This window comes from Mytilus californianus, unplaced genomic scaffold (genome assembly GCF_021869535.1).
Source record: "Mytilus californianus isolate M0D057914Y unplaced genomic scaffold, xbMytCali1.0.p SCAF_7, whole genome shotgun sequence".
In the NCBI taxonomy this organism is placed as follows: domain Eukaryota; kingdom Metazoa; phylum Mollusca; class Bivalvia; order Mytilida; family Mytilidae; genus Mytilus; species Mytilus californianus.
Window position 1 is genome coordinate 110,287,246 of NW_026262723.1, and position 21,258 is coordinate 110,308,503.

The 21,258-nt window shown below is 33.1% G+C and overlaps 1 protein-coding gene and 1 long non-coding RNA gene across 6 annotated transcripts in view; one reads left to right on the plus strand and one right to left on the minus strand.

The window, feature by feature from the left end:
* Positions 1-7,284: 7,284 nt before the first annotated feature.
* Positions 7,285-21,258, minus strand: part of LOC127710031 (alpha-mannosidase 2-like) — a 42,421-nt gene continuing 28,447 nt past the window's right edge. For both annotated transcript variants that reach the window (XM_052215751.1, XM_052215752.1), the window contains exon 2: positions 7,285-11,350. In XM_052215751.1, coding sequence (XP_052071711.1) covers positions 8,094-11,297 — 3,204 coding nt within the window. In that variant the 5' untranslated portion in view covers positions 11,298-11,350 and the 3' untranslated portion in view covers positions 7,285-8,093. The remainder of the gene's footprint in view (positions 11,351-21,258) is intronic.
* On the plus strand, positions 11,863-13,974 carry LOC127710052 (uncharacterized). Of its 4 annotated transcripts, none has more exons than XR_007985914.1 (3): positions 11,863-12,485; positions 12,527-13,060; positions 13,102-13,974. It is a non-coding gene; the product is annotated as an uncharacterized LOC127710052 (long non-coding RNA). The 4 variants fall into 4 exon arrangements; XR_007985913.1 differs by having other exon boundaries at positions 12,527-12,936; positions 13,019-13,974; XR_007985911.1 differs by having other exon boundaries at positions 12,527-12,731; positions 12,814-13,974.

Genomic DNA, 21,258 nt, shown 5'->3' on the forward strand with positions numbered 1-21,258 from the left:
GATTTGACACAAGTGACGAAAATGACAATGTAAAGAAGGTCGTTTGACACAAGTAACGACACTGTAAAGGAGGCCATTTGACACAAGTGACAACACTGTAAAGGAGGCCATTTGACACAAGTGACGACACTGTAAAGAAGGTCATTTGACACAAGTGACGACAATGACAATGTAAAGCAAGTGATTTGACACAAGTGACGAAAATGACAATGTAAAGAAGGTCGTTTGACACAAGTGACGACACTGTAAAGGAGGCCATTTGACACAAGTGACGACACTGTAAAGGAGGCCATATGACACAAGTGACGACAATGTAAAGCAAGTTATTTGACACAAAAGAAAGACAATTTAAAGCAGGTGATTTGACACAAGTATAACGGTGGATCTTTTAATAAATCTTTATTTCATTCATAATTTCTAAAGATTGATGGCGATTTAGAGAGCGGAATATTGTAAAGACATCTCGAGAATTTTTGAAGACCGTTTGTAATCTGTACATGTTTAGTGGTTGATCCCCCCCTCCATCTTTTTCCATTCAAAGTAAATAAATTGTGGCACATATCGACAGATAGCTTACATGGATGATAGTACCATTTATAATGGATTGAACAGTCCTTCATCTGAGCCCAACAGATAGCTTACATGGAGGATAGTACCATTTATGTCCTTCATCTGAGTCCACCAGATAGCTTACATGGAGGATAGTACCATTTATAATGGATTGAACAGTCCTTCATCTGAGTCCACCAGATAGCTTACATGGAGGATAGTACCATTTATAATGGATTGAACAGACTGTCCTCCATCTGAGTCCACCAGATAGCTTACATGGATGATAGTACCATTTATAATGGATTGATCAGTCCTCCATCTGAGTCCACCAGATAGCTTACATGGAGGATAATACCATTTATAATGGATTGAACAGTCCTTCATCTGAGTCCACCAGATAGCTTACATGGAGGATAGTACCATTTATAATGGATTGAACAGTCCTCCATCTGAGTCCACCAGATAGCTTACATGGAGGATAGTACCATTTATAATGGATTGAACAGTCCTCCATCTGAGTCCACCAGATTTCGTTTTCACCGAGTGGTGGTTAACCGAAGTACAAACCGTGTATCAATATATTGCCACAAAACTTTTGTCTTACTGACTAAATAAAATTGTCTTGAATATCAATCAAAGAAAGATAACAACAAACCAGTAAATGTAAGGGATAGCAATACATTTCCAAAGGCCATATTAATATTGAATTAATGGCCAGAATCTATTTGCGCCAATTACACTTTTGAAAAGGTATCAATTGCGCCAGTCTCTATGTTTCTTAAGATATTAATTGCGCCAATAAATTAAATTGCGCCACATTTACCTGTATTTTTTTTAATATCTTCTTTAAACTGAATACTCATTAAAATCAAGAAAACTCAACAATAAATAAATTTTAAAATAATAGAATAGTTTTTCATATGATAAAGGGAAACATATCATCGTTGTAGAAGATCACAAATTCCGTCAGGCATTTATTAAGAAAAATGGAGGAATTAGATGGAGATCTCGGAAAAAGAAAACGTTGCTCTAAAAAAAGTACCAAACAAATAGTGAGAGGAGAAGTGAGCAGAAAGGAATATGTTTTTATTTTAAGTTAAAAATACCAGCCTTTGGTTTAATGTTGAACAGAGACATATTATAATTTTGACTGTACTGTATATTTGAGTGAACGTTTTAATTCAGTATATTTTTTGTATTAAAATGCCGGTTCCAAGCCCAAATAAAGGAGGAGGGTAGTCAATCATTTAGTAAATATATATATTAAGTGATAATAAATAAATCGATAAGATTGGCGCAATTGTATGATTGTTTTATTGGCGCAATGAAATTTATAGTTCTCTGAATGAAGTGGCGTAGAAGGAGGAGGGTAGTCAATCATTTAGTAGATATATATATTAAGTGATAATAAATAAATCGATAAGATTGGCGCATTTGTATGATTGTTTTATTGGCGCAATGAAATTTATAGTTCTCTGAATGAAGTGGCGTAGAAAGAGCATTGGCTAATGATTTCATTTTTGGCGCAAATTGATATCGGCCAAATTATTTGTCTTTTAACGGGCGATATCTTTTTGCGCCAAAAATGAACTCATTTGCGCCACAACTTATTTGCGCCAATGCTCTTTTGCGCCACTTCATTTTAAAAACTATAGGTATCATTTGCGCCAATTGAAAAATCATCTTATTGCGCCAATTTTATGAATTTATTTATTTTTAATCAATTTTACACAAAACAAAGTCATCGTCTTCGTTTGTTACAACACCAATATCACCAAGAATTCTGTGAAATTGGTTTGATTTATTGGTTGAGATGAGTGCAGTTTCCTTCTTTCACTGTACATGAATTGAGATATTCAAAATCTTTTTTTTTCTGAATCTTCTTCGTCAATTTTGAAGAGCTCAGAATTAATCCGACACACTTGGGGACCAGAAAAAATGTCAGATTAAGCAGAGTGTCGGAATACTCAGGTTTTTTCTGCAAGGATAGGCGTATTTTGGTACCATGAAAATGTGTCGGTTAAAGCAGGATGTTGGAATACTCAGGTGTCGGATTAGGCAGGTTACACTGTATTAACATTTCAGTTGCTTTTCGTTTGCATGCTGTTTTCAAAATCTGTCCTTCTAGTTCTGAGTATAAGTTTCATGTAAATGATCTAATTCCCTACTCAATATAACTGTACTAGATTCATCTGTAAATAGCCTAGCACACTACGACTTAACTGTAAATCTCCATCTAATTTCTCTATTTTTCTGAACAAATGCCTGACGAAATTTGTGTTCTTCGACAACGATGACAGGTTTTCCTCTTTCAAACTTTATGTTCTTGAACGATATATCAGACATCTTTACATGTGAAAAACTATTCTGTTACTGAACAATTTATTTTTTGGTGATTTTTTCTCAATTTTGATGAGTGTTGAGTTTAATCTAAATTTGATAGGTTATTCATAGTACATGTTACATCCATTCTATAGGTAAAAATGTACAGGTGAATGTGGCGCAATTTGATTCTATTTACTGGCGCAATTGATATCATCCGAAAAATAAAGAGTGGCGCAATTGATACCTTTTGAAAACTGTAATTGGCGCAAATTGATTCTGCCCCTTTTACTATTATTAGATCGTCTATTGTTATGAATAAAGTGAATAATTGAATTTTTGAGGATTTTTTAACACGCATATAAAAACAGAATAATGTGTAATCTATTAAAATTAACTTCTTTTTTATTTTATGGAGAACTATCACCCAAAATAAATGTGTGTCCTACTACTGCATAAACCAAGATCCATAACTTATGTATAAAGGATAAGGATAAGTGTCCTTCAACGAAGATGTTGTTGTTTCATTGTATTAAAATTTGGCAAAATTCTTCGAATAGATATCCTTTAAAGGGGCACTAGCTGTCAAATTCATGTTCACCGATTTGACTCAAATTCTCATATTTGATTTATAACAATGTAAAACATTTATCCAAATTATAAAAAGTAAAAAATATTCAATTTACAGGGCATGGGCTCGATAATATGTAGCTTCGTTTCGTGTTTTTTTTTTAGTCTAGACGCCATCTAATTAACTATCGAGTTGACCTCCGAATACCTCCGATGGCCATATAAACATAAATATAGATATAAATAGAAACCAGACTCGTGCAATTGGATTTTTCTAGGTCTGTTTAATTTCATATTATAGATTAAAAATATATATTAATCATCGTTTTTACCTGTATAAGAATGATTTTTTTGTGGATCGAATCAGTCAATCAAATGATTTACCTTTGTTTCACTTTCAATGTGGACATTCTTTTCCTTTAAATAACTCAGCACGCACGATTCATGCGTTATCCATCTCTAGCTAAGGGGTTAAATTGAAGTTCACATGAATACGGATTCAATGAGATCGAATTATTCACTTGCAAGTGAATAATTCATAATCAATGTTTCTTAGCTTATTTTGACAAAATTGAACCATACTGGCTGCTAAAAGCGATATATTATTTAACTATTTCACTTTCATTAATGATTGAACAAAAAAAAATCATATTTTATATTTTTTATATATCTCGTAGCTAGTGCCCCTTTAAGAGATTTCCAGTGTATATACAAACATTCTGGAAAGTTTATAGAAAACTGTAAAACGAGTTGAAAATGTTGTCATGATATTGAACCCACAAAATTTTATCTCGTCCAGACAGCATGCCCACACACGTGTCAAACTTTCACCGTTCTTCGTGCAACCAGATCAAATAATAAATACTAATAGGTAGGACTTCTGCTAATCTAGTATTATCTTAAAGTGCAATTTCCTACATTGTTGTTTCAATAGGCAACATTTATAAGACAAGTCGATATTGTTCTGTACGGTCTGGAAACCTTAAAGACAAATCGATATTGTTCTATACGGTCTGGAAACCTTAAAGACAAGAATAGTATAAAGGAAAAGAGAAATACGAAAAAGACCGGATAACGTCCTTCCGACAAGAACAAAAATATAGATGAACTCCGAAATTTAAGAGGTCAACGTACTAAATTAGACATTACACCCTCTGAGATATGGCATGAGGGAATTTTCTAATATAACCAAATTAGATACATCATTATACCTCCGTTACAGTTTCCATCATGTGTTATCAATAATTAATAGTTCGTTATTTGTTTAAACACATAGGTTCGTTTAGATAAGTAAGCCGTCAGTATTTTACATATTTCAGTAGCAGTGTCGTTTCTAAGTATATAGGTTTAATAGTATACCTTTGAAACTTTTTCAAGATAACGAACCTGTTAACATCTATTACTTGCAATTCACCTTGTTTGTTATTGTTTTCACAAATATTACAATTTCGAGTAAGTAAGGAAGTTACAAAAACTCTACCATGAACTGAAAAATACAAGTTACTTAACTTTAAGTCATGGTAAAAATGTAAATGTCTATAATATTTTACTATGACTTGAAGTCTAGGTATATATGTATATTTTCTATTCTCATAAAAAAAAACGTTCATACGATGTATGGATGGATGGCTGTTTACCGTCTAGTGGTAAACTAAGTACAGATATAATAGTTTCTTTTAAACTGCAGGACAACTGCAAACATTTATCGAAACTTTCGCCTTAAAAAAATAAGTTATGTTTTGTATATCCTTTTTTTACAGAAGCGCATACCAAGCTAATGTCTTGTCAACTTACGTGTACGTTTTCAGCATCTTTGATACTAACCACACTATCCAATGCAGATTTAAATCAATAACTATACGGTTTATATAAGAATAACTGAAAAATACAAGTTACTTAACTTTAAGTCATGTTAAACATGTAAATGTCTATGATATTTTACTATGACTTGAAGTCTAGTATATATGTATATTTTCTATTCTCATAAAAAAAAACGTTCATACGATGTATGGATGGATGGCTGTTTACCGTCTAGTGGCAAACTAAGTACATATGCAGGACGCGAACATGATAATGTGATTAATGTGATATGTATATACACCCGTTTGTACTAGACAGACATGCTGAGTCAATTTTTTTACACATTATTCTGACTCAGAGTCGACCAGTCTTTGCTATTACTTAAATGCTACATTCTAAGCAGAAAAGCACCAAATACCAAGTTTCAAGTCTTTGTTTTGACCCGGCCAGAGTTCGAACCCACAATCTTCTGCTCTCCAGCACGCTACCCCGAGACCACCGATGCGGTATGGACACATTCTCCATTTATTTACCTTCCTTTTGCTCATGCATGCAATAACTTAAATATTCATACCTAATTCAAATACTGGTAATCCAATTCTAAAACGTCAGAAAGTACGCGAGAAACTTCAATCTTTGACCCGATTTAAGTGTTTGTTGTATAAGATTCTCAATGTTCTGTTGATTTGCAAATTCGAATAAACTGCATGTGTTATTAGTTTAATAATGAAATTTCAAGATGGCGAACATTCAAATAGTTTTTTTTTCAAGATTTCATTAAACCATATGTGTACAAAGTCAGCAAATTTGAAATATGTCCATGTCATTTTTTTGTCGATAAGGATGTTATTTTTATAATTGATGTCCCGTTCATGAAAGACCTAATCATTAGAAATAACTATGTCAATCTTACACAAGTTTATAGATATAAAGCATCCATCTGAACCAACCTTTATATAAAAAGGCGAAATACAATAGTTCAGGAGCGTATTTTTTAAAACAAATGTCATAAATTAAGAGAACTAGGGGGATAATACTCTTACAAAAATCATCAAGAATTAAGGTTTCAACTCCATCAGGCAAAATTCACCTCAGCTGGATTTAGCTATACCTTTTCGGTCTATTTTGGTACCCCTATTTTTGACATTTTTACCTATTATGTCTGTTTGTTTCGTTCACACATTGTTGTCAATGTAATGGAATTTTATGCAACTGTCATACAAGTGAGAGGTTTAGCTATAGCTTAAAAACCAGGTTTAATCCACAATTTCCTACAAAAGAACATGCCTGTACCAAGTCAGGAATATGACAGTTGTTTTCCATTCGTTTGATGTGTTTGATTTAGGCATCAGTGTAGATTAAACTGGAGATAAAAAATAACATCTAGTACTGGAAAAAAGAGGCAAAGATCATATCAGATCAAGAAAAGTAACTGGTAAATGCCAAAGATTGGATACTAGTATTTCTTCCTATTATTCAATTATGACCCACTATAGATACACAAGGCCATAATTTTTAGAAATTGTCTTTAAAATCACAAAGACAAAGTTTCGATAGTGTAAGGCAACTTATGTATTGATATTTACGGCAGCTTGCTTTTTACAACCTCTCTCCGCTTCAGCTAGTACCAATATCCTGTGTCGCTCCCATACGGAGATAAAACAATTTAGACAGTAGTAAACCTGTCAAGATACATTCAGATTTGTCCTTTTAGTTTGGAAAAAGACAACGCTATACTTAGCCTATAGTATTTTTAACCATTTTTCATTTGCCTTTATTTATATATCTTATTCATCTTTTAAAACTATATAATTCCTTATTTTCAAAAGAAGTTTATTTTTTTATATGAGATTTCCAAAATTATGCCTGTTTACAGCTGATCTGATACATCGATGTCATCAAGCACGATAAAATGTACTTAAATGTATTTCTTAGTGTTTTAAGTGAAAAAAAAACCCATAGATATTGATAAATTACAAACTGTTATTGTATCGCAAATAATTTATAACAGTGTTTATTTATTAAAAAACAACACATGTCTCAAATAAATATTTATCAATACTAGCATGCGCTCGATATTTCTTACTTGTAATTTTTGTCGCTTCTATGTAAACATATTCAAGGCTATCTTTCGATCTTAAAATATAGGCAAATAATAATAAAATTTGAAAGACCTTATCTTTAATTATAGTTGAAAAAAAGGTAAATGATTTTTTAAAACTTTAATTCAAATGTCAAATAAGTTTCTTAGCATATCCCAGTCTTATCTCATGCAGTATGTATCGACTTTGCCTACTACTGGTATAGCTTTCAATATACTGTACATATTAGATATTTTTTCCATGACCAGATCTAAAACTGCATGTTAATTAACCCTATAAATGAAAACTTACAGAACTATAAAATTTCATCGCAAATCATAGAGATTTAATGCTAAAAAATTCTGATTACATCCTCCTTTCGTTATCATGGTACATAATATTTTAACTTTTCATGGTACATAATATTCCAACTTTTCATGGTACAATAATATTCAAATTTTTCATGGTACACAATATTCAAACTTGTCGTATAGGAGTTAATATGGTAACAGCAGGTGCACGATCAATTTAGGGACTTGATTGTATTTCATAATTTCCTTTATTGAATAAATACTGAAGCATCAGGATACACCATTTTTGATGTTTTGATCACTGTGTTTATCAATTTTATTAATAAAGTATTTGACTTCTTAGATATACCCTTTCTTCTTAAGGTCTTTACTCCAATGTTTGTCTGTGTAAAGCGTACGCCGGACTGCTTCGTCATTATTTCAACTGAAATAAGTAAGATCTTTCATATTGTTGATGTTATGTTTTCCATCTGAGTTGAAATGATTCTAACTCCATGGGTTTTATGACTACCCTTCCGACTTCCTTACTCACTTCATGTAAATGTGAAAGAGACATTTGACTTACTTTGACTAAAGTTAAATCTTTAAATAATGCATTAAGATTAAGTTCATGCGCCCCAGTACACATATTTTCGTTTTGATGAACGTTACAAGAGGTTACACGTTTGTGTAAAGTTAATCCAGTTCCAATGAATTTACCTGACTCAGTTAACAATGAACGGAAGTTAGCGATTGAAATGTCGCAAGGTAAGTTATCTGGATTCAAAAACGACAGTTCTTTGGTTTTAAATTTCACAGATGTGAAAGAATATAAAGATATTACTGGGTTCTGCAGAAAATCGTTTACAATGTAACTTGTCATGGATGGTTGCATTTGGTACTGTCTATAATCCGTTGTGGTGTGGTGATCACGGAGCTGTTCTATGTGCAATATGAATTTACTTATTGCAGGTTTGTTGTCCGTCACAGATTCCTCCAACCCTTTACCAAATGACATGGGCACCCTATCAAGCATAACCTCTAATGAACCAGGAGAAAAACTCCCTACACCAAGCGGTTGGGCTGTATGCATTGTCAAACGTGTATTTGTATCTTCAATCACTGCCATGGTTGTAAATGGGTAAAAGTTGGCGCCTATTGGTAAATTTTTTCTGGGCTTTCTGCGATTCATTTGAAAGCCATTAGAATCTGTAAAATATATATCTTTATTTTGAATATTGGTTGATAGTCGCATCATTAATTCGGTATCTTGTTCTTCTGGTGTCAGCAACGTTGAATTGTTTTCTATGTGGACAGTTTGACCTTGAATACTATTGCTATGGTAAAGGCTAACAGTGTGTGAAAACAACTTATGATGAACTTTAACCTGAGACATAAATCTTCCTGTTATAAACGTCAGTGAATCAGCATGTAACAATAAACCCTCTTCCACTTTATTTGAATGAAAGCAGTAAGCATTGCTGTTGTTTCCAAAATAACGAAAAAAGTCAACATCAACTTTCGAGCAGTATTTTGTCGAAGTCTTCAAACACATTTCATGTAAGGCACCGGTTGCTTTTATAAAAGATAGTTTCAAGAAATTATTTTCTGCAATAAAGTTCGGTTTGGAATTTTCCTTATCTTTGTTTATCGTAAATAACCTATATTTATCATCTATTTTTCCTTTAACACTGATGATTTTTGAAAACACTGATTTGTCTTTTCTATTAGGCTTGACCACATGGTTGATAACCAAAGTCTTTCTACGTATCTTATACACAGAGAAACCGATTGCTGGAATATTCACTTCAAAAATGATTTGATACTCATGTTGAGATATGGTATAATGATTTAACCAGACAGGACTTACTTGGTACGGAACAACTTTATTTTTACTGTCGAACACTTCAACATCATAAGTGTCAATATAGACGCTTATTACTTCTTTTCTAGGTACTGAATACGAGTTTAATACAACGAGTGAACTTGTGTCAGATGTACTGGATATAGTTTTAACTTCCAGATTACGTTTTGGAGATGGTAACTCTCGTGTTAGTTTTAGATCGGCTACATTCGTACGTATTTCTGGCGACAACAGATTAGTTACACGTTTTTGGATAATTTCTATCAATGAATTTATAGCTTCATATATTTTAATTTCGAAGTCAACAACGGTTCCTTCGGTCGATGTTCCAGTTATTGCATCGTGATGTTGTACTAAGCTATGCGTTCGTCGAGCTAACTGTATAGATTTCCAATCACTGTCTAAGTCAGGCGGCATTGAATCTGTATTTTGTAATAAGTACACATAAATCAGCGACATAAATGTTTCCGTTGCTCTTAGATATTCTTGCAGTTCTCGTATCATGCGCTTGTCGAAAGGTCTTGTTGTAAAATATCCGCTCCAATACTCGCTATCTTTATCTGTGTATGTGAAGAAATCTCCAGTTAAACTGGCATCTTTTGATTTAGATTTTTTCATTTCAGCATGAAGGATATCAAAGTAATCACCCACTGTGCCGAATTGCATTTTAATATTCCATTCTTTTCTCTCATTAACATAAGCCATTAACCGCTTCATGTTTTCGTAATTGGTCTGAAAATCGTAACTTTCAATATATCTAAAGTCGTCCCCATGAGGCATTAATATAACATTATGCTTGTAAAGTGCTGCTTTCTTTTTATATTGCCCAATAACCAATTCTGCAAAATTTTCGAAATTTCTTGCCTGTCGATTTTTACCAAAATATATTGGTTGGTCATTGTCTGGAAAACTACCTACACTAGAAAAATCTAATACTTTACAGATCTCCGTATCCGGTCCACAACTACATTCGATGTTGTACAGTGTGAAAGGTTCAACGTGACACATTATATCATGATCTCCATGTTTGTCCCATGGTTGTCGCCAATTAAACGTGAGCATCCTTCTATTACCCATATATCCTTTGACAGCTCCATGAATTCGCAAAATTGCCATATCTTTCATTCCGGCTTTCCTCCACAAATACGGTAATGTCGACGAATAGCCGAAAGGATCAATTGACCAACTTATGTTTGGGTATATTCCAAAATGTTCTTTTATCCACAAATGTCCCTCTATCATCTGATCTAGTACTGCGGTATAGTGAGTCGTGGCTTCATCGACAGAAACCCAACCACCTGATAATATTTCTATCTTACCTTTCCGTACTAGATCACGGAAAGCAGATCTTAGCGGTTCTGGAGACTCTTTCCACCACCTATCAAGAAAAACTGTCTCCGTCCAAATCATTCTAAAATCAGGAAATCGTTGTAGAGCCTCTATAGTGTTAGTTAATATCTGGCGTGTTCTTATAGTGTAATAATCTTCAAACGTCCACAGCCAACCTGGATCATTATGAGAATGTGGAACAACGATAATCTTAAGGGGTTCCGAATGTTTTATTTGGTGGCCAGCATTAAAATCTAGGTTTTCAACCACAGTGTATAATCCGTCTTTAGGATTGACAGTAAAATTAAGATTATCGTAAATTGAATCTACCGTCCAGTCGGCTGTCATGTAAGATTGTTTTGGTTCACATTTCTCTCTTTCACGTTGTTCACCGTACAATGAGAGATCGTTACTCCTCAATATTGTTAATGTAAATAAAACTAATAACGTTACAATCGTGGCTGTAACAATTCTTTCCTTATATTTCATATCCAACACGACAAGTCCTTGAAGCAGGTGCTCTTTCCCAGTGAAAAATCAACCTGCAATTATATTAACGATATTTATACCATTTATGAACTGTGTATAGAGATTGGTAAATTGGAGAAAATGACCGTTTAAATGGATTGGATGATGTGTAATTTAACTTAAGTAGCATTGTTTGTGTAAGTGATTATAATACTGACAATGAATATTTGCTTTACATAACACTTATATTCAATTGAAATTTGTGAAAGAAAAAGTTTTTAAAGCAATTTTATGTCTATGGCTGTCAGATTACAGTTTCCGTTAGGATTATTCTATATAATAACTTAATTGTCTTTGCTTTAAAAGAACTCTATAAAGCGTAGTTTAAAGAGGAAACCAGTAAGTGAAAAACTAAAAGGCACATCTTTTTCGTTAGTAAAAAAATATTAATTATTACAAAATATTTAATACATATATAAATATAAGAAAATGTGGTATAATTGCTAACGAAACAACTCTCCACCAGAGACCAAATGACGTAGAACGTAGCAACTATATGTCACCGTACGACCTTTAACAATGAGCAAAACCCATACAGAATAGAAAGCCATTAAAAAAGCCCCAAAATGACAAATGTAAAATAATTCAAACGATAAACTTTTCCATATGGTTAGCTCTTATACTCATCAATGACACAAAAACCACACGACCCAAAAAAAAAAAAAAAAAAAACGTCTTCAGGTCATCATATGGTCTTAAAAATGGTCAAGGTCCTTTCGGATATGTTAAGCTCGAAATAGATTATCTAAAAATAGGTTTTAATTAATTTTTGAGCACTCTGCTAATATCAATCAATAGAATGACAAACATAACCTCAAATCAGTTAAAAAAAAGCTCTTACGTCTTTAACACTTGTAAAGGAGACAATAAGAAGTAGAACAATAATTGATAATACATTATCAAAGTTTGCAGACTTTAAATGAAAATATGCGTTCCACAAACAGACTTTAACAGTAATATTGTTTCAAAAAATAACACGTTTTTGAGTAACACTTATAGAATCTTAGAGAATTTTTCTTCATGGCTAAATAGACTTATTGATATAGTCATAATCATATTATTGGTTTTAATGTATTTTTAATTTATCTACATCGAAGGTATTTACGATACTCTGTATTAAATGGCGTTGTGTTATACCTATGATTTTAGGTCCCCTTGGACATATACCTCTTCACATTTTTTTATTTTAGGTCCCCTTGGACATATAGCTCTTCACATTTTTTTATTTTAGGTCCCCTTGGACATATAGCTCTTCACATTTTTTTATTTTAGGTCCCCTTGGACATATAGCTCTTCACATTTTTTGATTTTAGGTCCCCTTGGACATATAGCTCTTCACTTTTTTTATTTTAGGTCCCCTTGGACATATAGCTCTTCACATTTTTTTTATTTTAGGTCCCCTTGGACATATAGCTCTTCACATTTTTTGATTTTAGGCCCCCTTGGACATATAGCTCTTCACTTTTTTTTATTTTAGGTCCCCTTGGACATATAGCTCTTCACATTTTTTTATTTTAGGTCCCCTTGGACATATAGCTCTTCACATTTTTTTATTTTAGGTCCCCTTGGACATATAGCTCTTCACTTTTTTTTATTTTAGGTCCCCTTGGACATATAGCTCTTCACATTTTTTGATTTTAGGTCCCCTTGGACATATATCTCTTCACTTTTTTTTATTTTAGGTCCCCTTGGACATATAGCTCTTCACATTTTTTTTATTTTAGGTCCCCTTGGACATATAGCTCTTCACATTTTTTGATTTTAGGCCCCCTTGGACATATAGCTCTTCACATTTTTTGATTTTAGGTCCCCTTGGACATATATCTCTTCACATATTCCTATATATTTCCTTGGTTTTCAACTACTTGGATTTGAGCGTACCTGATAAAAGTAAATCCAGGAAAGTACTTCGGACGCCTTGGATTTGAGCGTACCTGAAAAAGGTAAATCCAGGAAAGTACTTCGGACGATACATAAAGTGTTATTTGTTTTCTTTGATAAGGCGTATACAATCTTTCAGAATAACAGCCTCCGATATAACATGTATGACGGCATGATTTCATACCAGCAACATAAGTATTTTGAATTTGCTTATTGCAACTACAAGAATTCGCGGATAGGCGATACTGTTTGTCATAATTTGTTTGTTTGCTTATTATTATTATTATTATTGTATTTTGTCTCTCCTACCGGTGTTACAACGCCAAATGTAAGCACTGAAACGTATGAGAAAAGAAGATTAGACAAAACAGCCCCCATTCTGTGGATTGATTTGCCAAGTGAACTACAAAACATACAGGCTGTGAACGTTTTAAGGAAAAGCCTGAAGACTCATTTATTCGGACATGCTTTTTCATGGCCCTTAAAATATTCTACCTCATTATATCTTTTTTTTATTTTTAATTAAATATTTTGGAAAATCTAACTACTAGTACTTTTTATTTGAACAGATTTATTGGATGCACTGGAAGGTAAATAGTAATAACTTATTCTTAAAAAGAACACATTCAACACAACAAATCATTGAGCAACTGTTAAGAAAAGGTTTAATTAACAAATGGGAACGCATGGAAAAGATAAAAAAAAACAATATTATGGCTCAACACACTCGAAAGATTTGTGCACGCCGTATTTCTAATTTATGAGATTCCTATCAACAATCACTGAATGAAATATTATCTGTCGATAATACGTTATAAATTCGTAATAAATATAAAAAAACATGCATGCAGGACTTTGTTTAGTATAAATGCATTCATTTGTTCAAATTCGATCTCATTAAAATTACAAGAAACTCGTTTCATATGACTTTAAAAGTTATTTAGTAATCATTTCTCATATGCTAATTTTTTCTCAAGGGCTTTTATATTTTATTGTAAATACTTCTATATGTAAATTGATATTATGATATAAAGCGCTTAGGGTAATGTTCATTTTGTATAATGCGCTGTAAAAAATAATGTACAATAAATAAATTAAAGAGCTATGGGCTCTTTATAAACCTCTGATTTGTATTTTCTTTTTCTAATACAAATCTTTTATGATTCCACTGCTCGAGAATAAAAGAAGAAGGACTGACTTTACCACAAGTCCATTTGTCTATCTCAAGTCGAGAATAAAAGAAGAAGGGTAGACTTTACCACAAGCCCATTTGTCTATCTCAAGTCGACAATAAAAGAAGAAGGATTGACTTTACCACAAGCCCATTTGTCTATCTCAAGTCGAGAATAAAAGAAGAAGGGTAGACTTTACCACAAATCCATTTGTCTATCTCAAGTCGAGAATAAAAGAAGGAGGATGGACTTTACCACAAGTCCATTTGTCTATCTCAAGTCGAGAATAAAAGAAAGGGGACTGACTTTACCACAAGTCCATTTGTCTATCTCAAGTCGACAATAAAAGAAGAAGGGTAGACTTTACCACAAGCCCATTTGTCTATCTCAAGTCGACAATAAAAGAAGAAGGATTGACTTTACCACAAGCCCATTTGTCTATCTCAAGTCGACAATAAAAGAAGAAGGGTAGACTTTACCACAAATCCATTTGTCTATCTCAAGTCGAGAATAAAAGAAGGAGGATGGACTTTACCACAAGTCCATTTGTTTATCTCAAGTCGAGAATAAAAGAAAGGGGACTGACTTTACCACAAGTCCATTTGTCTATCTCAAGTCGAGAATAAAAGAAGGAGGATTGACTTTACCACAAGTCCATTTGTCTATCTCAAGTCGAGAATAAAAGAAGGGTAGACTTTACCACAAGCCCATTTGTCTATCTCAAGTCGAGAATAAAAGAAAAAGGATTGACTTTACCACAAGTCCATTTGTCTATCTCAAGTCGATAATAAAGACGGAGGATTGACTTTACCACAAATCCATTTGTCTATCTCAAGTCAAGAATAAAAGAAGAAGGATTGACTTTACCATAAGTCCATTTGTCTATCTCAAGTCGAGAATAAAAGAAGAAGGGTAGACTTTACCACAAGTCCATTTGTCTATCTCAAGTCAAGAATAAAAGAAGGAGGATTGACTTTACCACAAGTCCATTTGTCTATCTCAAGTCGAGAATAAAAGAAAGAGGACTGACTTTACCACAAGTCCATTTGTCTATCTCAAGTCGAGAATAAAAGAAGGAGGATGGACTTTACCACAAGTCCATTTGTCTATCTCAAGTCGAGAATAAAAGAAAGAGGACTGACTTTACCACAAGTCCATTTGTCTATCTCAAGTCAAGAATAAAAGAAGAAGGGTAGACTTTACCACAAGTCCATTTGTCTATCTCAAGTCGAGAATAAAGAAGGAGGATTGACTTTACCACAAGCCCATTTGTCTATCTCAAGTCGAGAATAAAAGAAGAAGGGTAGACTTTACCACAAATCCATTTGTCTATCTCAAGTCGAGAATAAAAGAAGGAGGATGGACTTTACCACAAGTCCATTTGTCTATCTCAAGTCGAGAATAAAAGAAAGGGGACTGACTTTACCACAAGTCCATTTGTCTATCTCAAGTCGAGAATAAAAGAAGGAGGATTGACTTTACCACAAGTCCATTTGTCTATCTCAAGTCGAGAATAAAAGAAGGGTAGACTTTACCACAAGCCCATTTGTCTATCTCAAGTCGAGAATAAAAGAAAAAGGATTGACTTTACCACAAGTCCATTTGTCTATCTCAAGTCGATAATAAAGACGGAGGATTGACTTTACCACAAATCCATTTGTCTATCTCAAGTCAAGAATAAAAGAAGAAGGATTGACTTTACCATAAGTCCATTTGTCTATCTCAAGTCGAGAATAAAAGAAGAAGGGTAGACTTTACCACAAGTCCATTTGTCTATCTCAAGTCAAGAATAAAAGAAGGAGGATTGACTTTACCACAAGTCCATTTGTCTATCTCAAGTCGAGAATAAAAGAAAGAGGACTGACTTTACCACAAGTCCATTTGTCTATCTCAAGTCGAGAATAAAAGAAGGAGGATGGACTTTACCACAAGTCCATTTGTCTATCTCAAGTCGAGAATAAAAGAAAGAGGACTGACTTTACCACAAGTCCATTTGTCTATCTCAAGTCAAGAATAAAAGAAGAAGGGTAGACTTTACCACAAGTCCATTTGTCTATCTCAAGTCGAGAATAAAGAAGGAGGATTGACTTTACCACAAGCCCATTTGTCTATCTCAAGTCGAGAATAAAAGAAGAAGGGTAGACTTTACCACAAGTCCATTTGTCTATCTCAAGTCGAGAATAAAAGAAGGAGGATTGACTTTACCACAAGTCCATTTGTCTATCTCAAGTCGAGAATAAAAGACGGAGGATTGACTTTACCACAAGTCCATTTGTCTATCTCAAGTCGAGAATAAAAGAAGGAGGACTGAATTTTCCACAAGTCCATTTGTCTGTCTCAAGTCTATAATAAAAGAAGGAGGATTGACTTTACCACAAGTCCATTTGTCTATCTCAAGTCGAGAATAAAGAAGGAGGACTGACTTTACCACAAGTCCATTTGTCTATCTCAAGTCGAGAATAAAAGACGGAGGATTGACTTTACCACAAGTCCATTTGTCTATCTCAAGTCGAGAATAAAGAAGGAGGATTTACTTTACCACAAGTCCATTTGTCTATCTCAAGTCGAGAATAAAAGAAGGAGGACTGAATTTTCCACAAGTCCATTTGTCTGTCTCAAGTCGATAATAAAAGAAGGAGGACTGACTTTTCCACAAGTCCATTTGTCTATCTCAAGTCGATAATAAAAGACGGAGGATTGACTTTACCACAAGTTCATTTGTCTATCTCAAGTCGAGAATAAAGAAGGAGGATTGACTTTACCACAAGTCCATTTGTCTATCTCAAGTCGAGAATAAAAGAAGAAGGGTAGACTTTACCACAAGTCCATTTGTCTATCCCAAGTCGAGAATAAAAGACGGAGGATTGACTTTACCACAAGTCCATTTGTCTATCTCAAGTCGAGAATAAAAGAAGAAGGGTAGACTTTACCACAAGTCCATTTGTCTATCTCAAGTCGAGAATAAAGACGGAGGATTGACTTTACCACAAGTCCATTTGTCTATCTCAAGTCGAGAATAAAAGAAAGAGGACTGACTTTACCACAAGTCCATTTGTCTATCTCAAGTCGAGAATAAAAGACGGAGGATTGACTTTACCACAAGTCCATTTGTCTATCTCAAGTCGAGAATAAAAGAAGGAGGACTGAATTTTCCACAAGTCCATTTGTCTGTCTCAAGTCGATAATAAAAGAAGGAGGATTTACTTTACCACAAGTCCATTTGTCTATCTCAAGTCGAGAATAAAAGGAGGACTGAATTTTCCACAAGTCCATTTGTCTGTCTCAAGTCGATAATAAAAGACGGAGGATTGACTTTACCACAAGTCCATTTGTCTATCTCAAGTCGAGAATAAAAGACGGAGGATTGACTTTACCACAAGTCCATTTGTCTATCTCAAGTCGAAAACCTCGTCAGTTGTTTTCCTGTCTTTAAAATAATTGGTTCCTATATTTAAGTTATTCGGTGTTGCTGGTAGATATTTAATGGTCTCTATTTGATGTTTGCACAAATGTTATATACTATTGGTGATAAAAAGCTCTGCACAAGTTTATTTTTGAAGACGAGTATTTTGACCTCCATATGTCATTTTGGTTATTTGTATGATGTTTGTTGTTGTCGCATTGATCTGTGCACAAATACCCTGTAATTCATGTGGATATTACATATTTAATGTCAATAAATCTTTGTATACAAAAATTACAAGATGTGGTATGATTGCAAATGAAACAACTCTCCACTGGAGACCAATAGGCATAGAAGTTAACAACTATAGGCCACTGTACGGCCTTCAATAATGAGCAAACGCCCTACCGCCTAGCAAGCTATAAAATGCCCCGAAATGATTAATGTAAAATAATTCAAACGAGAAAACTAACGGCCAGATTTATGTACAAAACAATAGACGAAAATCAAATATGATATACAGCAAAAAAAGACAACCACTGAATTATAGGCTCCTATGTCCAGCTTGTGCCTTAGAAATGATAACGCCTAAATATCTATTGTTACCATATAAAAAATGATAATGCTGTGTTTTAGTTTTAGATTTAATAGAAGATTGTTCTGTAACTTTTTTTCCTGATAGTTCTATTAAGGGTGTCAAATGAAGCACCTTTAACATTGGTTTAGTGACAATTTGTGCATACAGTACTTGTAATTTATTTAGTCAATATCTTAAAAATACTAATCATTTTGAAGATTTTTGTGATCTGACTCTGTCCTGTCAGTTCTTGAGAGGAATTAGGTTTCATTTATTTAGCCCTCAATCTTTATAATTAAATAGAATGGAAATTCAATGGTCATTTTTTGTTTCCATATTTTTTATCATACAATTCTAGTCTAATTTGTGTAATTCCAAACTTTATTTATGCTTATTTGTCGGCATCTTATATATGAATACTGTTTTGTGATTGACTACGCTCAATTCATTCATTTGAAAGGTTAATTTGCACAATAATCATATCTATTTTAGACCTAACAAACATTCCATTGACAAAGAAGGTCAATATTAACCATTTAAAATGTCACCTACTGAAATATTGAAATATTAAATCACCTTAATATTAATACGGTCATTTCTTGTAGTACAGCGAATGTCACTGAGTATAACTGTTGTATAAACAATATTTATTTTATGCCGAAAGGGATAAGTTATCACAAGAAATCATGAAAATTATGTTTGTATTTTATATTTGACTACAGTTTTATCATAATTCTTTTTGTTTGGAATTTATCAATTCATGGTACGTTAACATGACAAAACATTTAATAACTTTTTGTTTTGAATAACAAACACCGAGCAAGCGTTTTAAAAATTCATAGGCAACATAAAGTACCTTTAATGTATACTTAGACGGCGTGCACAAAGCTGAGTCCACAAACGTTACAATCAATATTTTCATCAATTTCAATAAATGACAAGGCTTTTAAATTGGATGATAATCAACAACAAAAATCAAGTCGGATAAAATGGGGCATTTTTTCTCGAAATAAGACTCCTTTTTTCTTTTTTTTTTGTATTCTTAAGACTCTTATTTTTTTCACGTTTCATGCATATTTTTCTTTCATACTAATTGACAGATATAAAACAGTAGCTATGACACGCATTTACTAGCAAAATTTGGTAAATGCTTGAAAAAAGAACAAAAACAAATAAACAAATAAACAAAGAACAAATGTCTTTTTTTCTAATATGTTGTACATGCACTGTTAATGGACTGAAAAATAAAATAATACAGGAGAATCCCTTTTAAAATCGAGACCAAAGTTCATTCAATCATTCCATAAAAAGTTATAAGTTACAACAACAAGGGAAGTTGAATAAATTTTCTTACAGAAATAACCTTCATTTTAACAAACCGAAGAATAATTTGACAACAAATCTTAAAACTTTAGTATCTGCTATTATGAATGAAATATAGTATAACAGTTTACCTGAAGATGAAAATATTTGAAGACTTCCTCGTGGCAAGTACATATGTTACTCTCATTACTATAAAATTTGATCATCAAGCACTTAATAAATTCAATAATTGCAACATAAAGGTAACTGAACTGTAAATATATATATGCATATATATATATATATATATATATATATATATATATATATATAGAAAAACATGTATAGTAAAAAAAATTGTGTGGTCATATAACATATGATAGGTCAATGTGATCACATTGTTGATTGTTTTCTTATTATGCATTTTGTGTATTACTCTTTACTGATTATCATCTGTATTTTCGTTTCCATATTTATGTAGCATATTTAATGTTTTGTTTGCCATAAAGTATACATATCTTATATATTATATATATACATGTATATATTTTGAAGGTTGATGAATGTGTACGGTGTGTGTATAAATACATTGGTATTTTAATTTACTTAATTTGAATTTACATATGTGTGAACGGGGATTGTAAGCCTTCATATGTTTGTTTCTACTCTGTCTTTATGATTATAATAATTTATTACATTGTTAAGAGGTAAAGGTAGGCGCTGTAGACAGTATCTGGTTCCACAAATACCACAACGAGTTGGAAGGGCTCATCTGGAAGAAGCACCAAATCGGCCAGCATTTGCTAGAAATTTAAAGAGGCGTCCTCCTATTGATGTGGAATCATATTAAGCATGGCAACAATCACCATTTATTGTGGATGAAGGGGACTGGATCGTTACCCTTGGTTAGCAAAGATGAGTTTCAAATTTAAAGTTTTTTTCCTATCTGTGTTTTTCTACATCAGCTTATAAATATGTTCCGGAATTCGCAATTTTTCCGCTATTTTGGTTGTTCCGCTGTTCCGTCGTTCCGATATTCCGTATTTTAGTCAAAACATCTTATGTGAGATTGATTAAATTTGTTGACAAGACATAATGTTACCAGGATTTAATAATATTAAATCTTATAAGGTTGGTATATATACACAAGACAAAAGCTTAAGGATAAGATTTGGAATTTGTGAATGTAGATTTGACCCTTATGCACTGTAACAATTTTTAGTCAAATAAATAACGAAAACGCCAATGACTGTATGCTTGTAATACAAAACAAAGTATAAAAACACCTTCATACTACCAATCCAGTTGAATATTGGACTGATTCCTCTATTTCAAATGCCAATGTCCTTATTGGACGGTATTCTGTAAAGGCAAGTGACCTTTTTCGTATAAGCTGTAGGGCAGCTACTGGTCATTCTTGTTCCACAGTTTTATCCTTTTTATTACAACTATATCAAAATTAATTATACTACTGATACTACCTGTGTCCAGGCAGTAAAGGAATTAACGATACTAACTGTACCCAAGCAGTATAGGAATTAATGATACTAACTGTACCCTAGCAGTAAAGGAATTAATGATACTAAC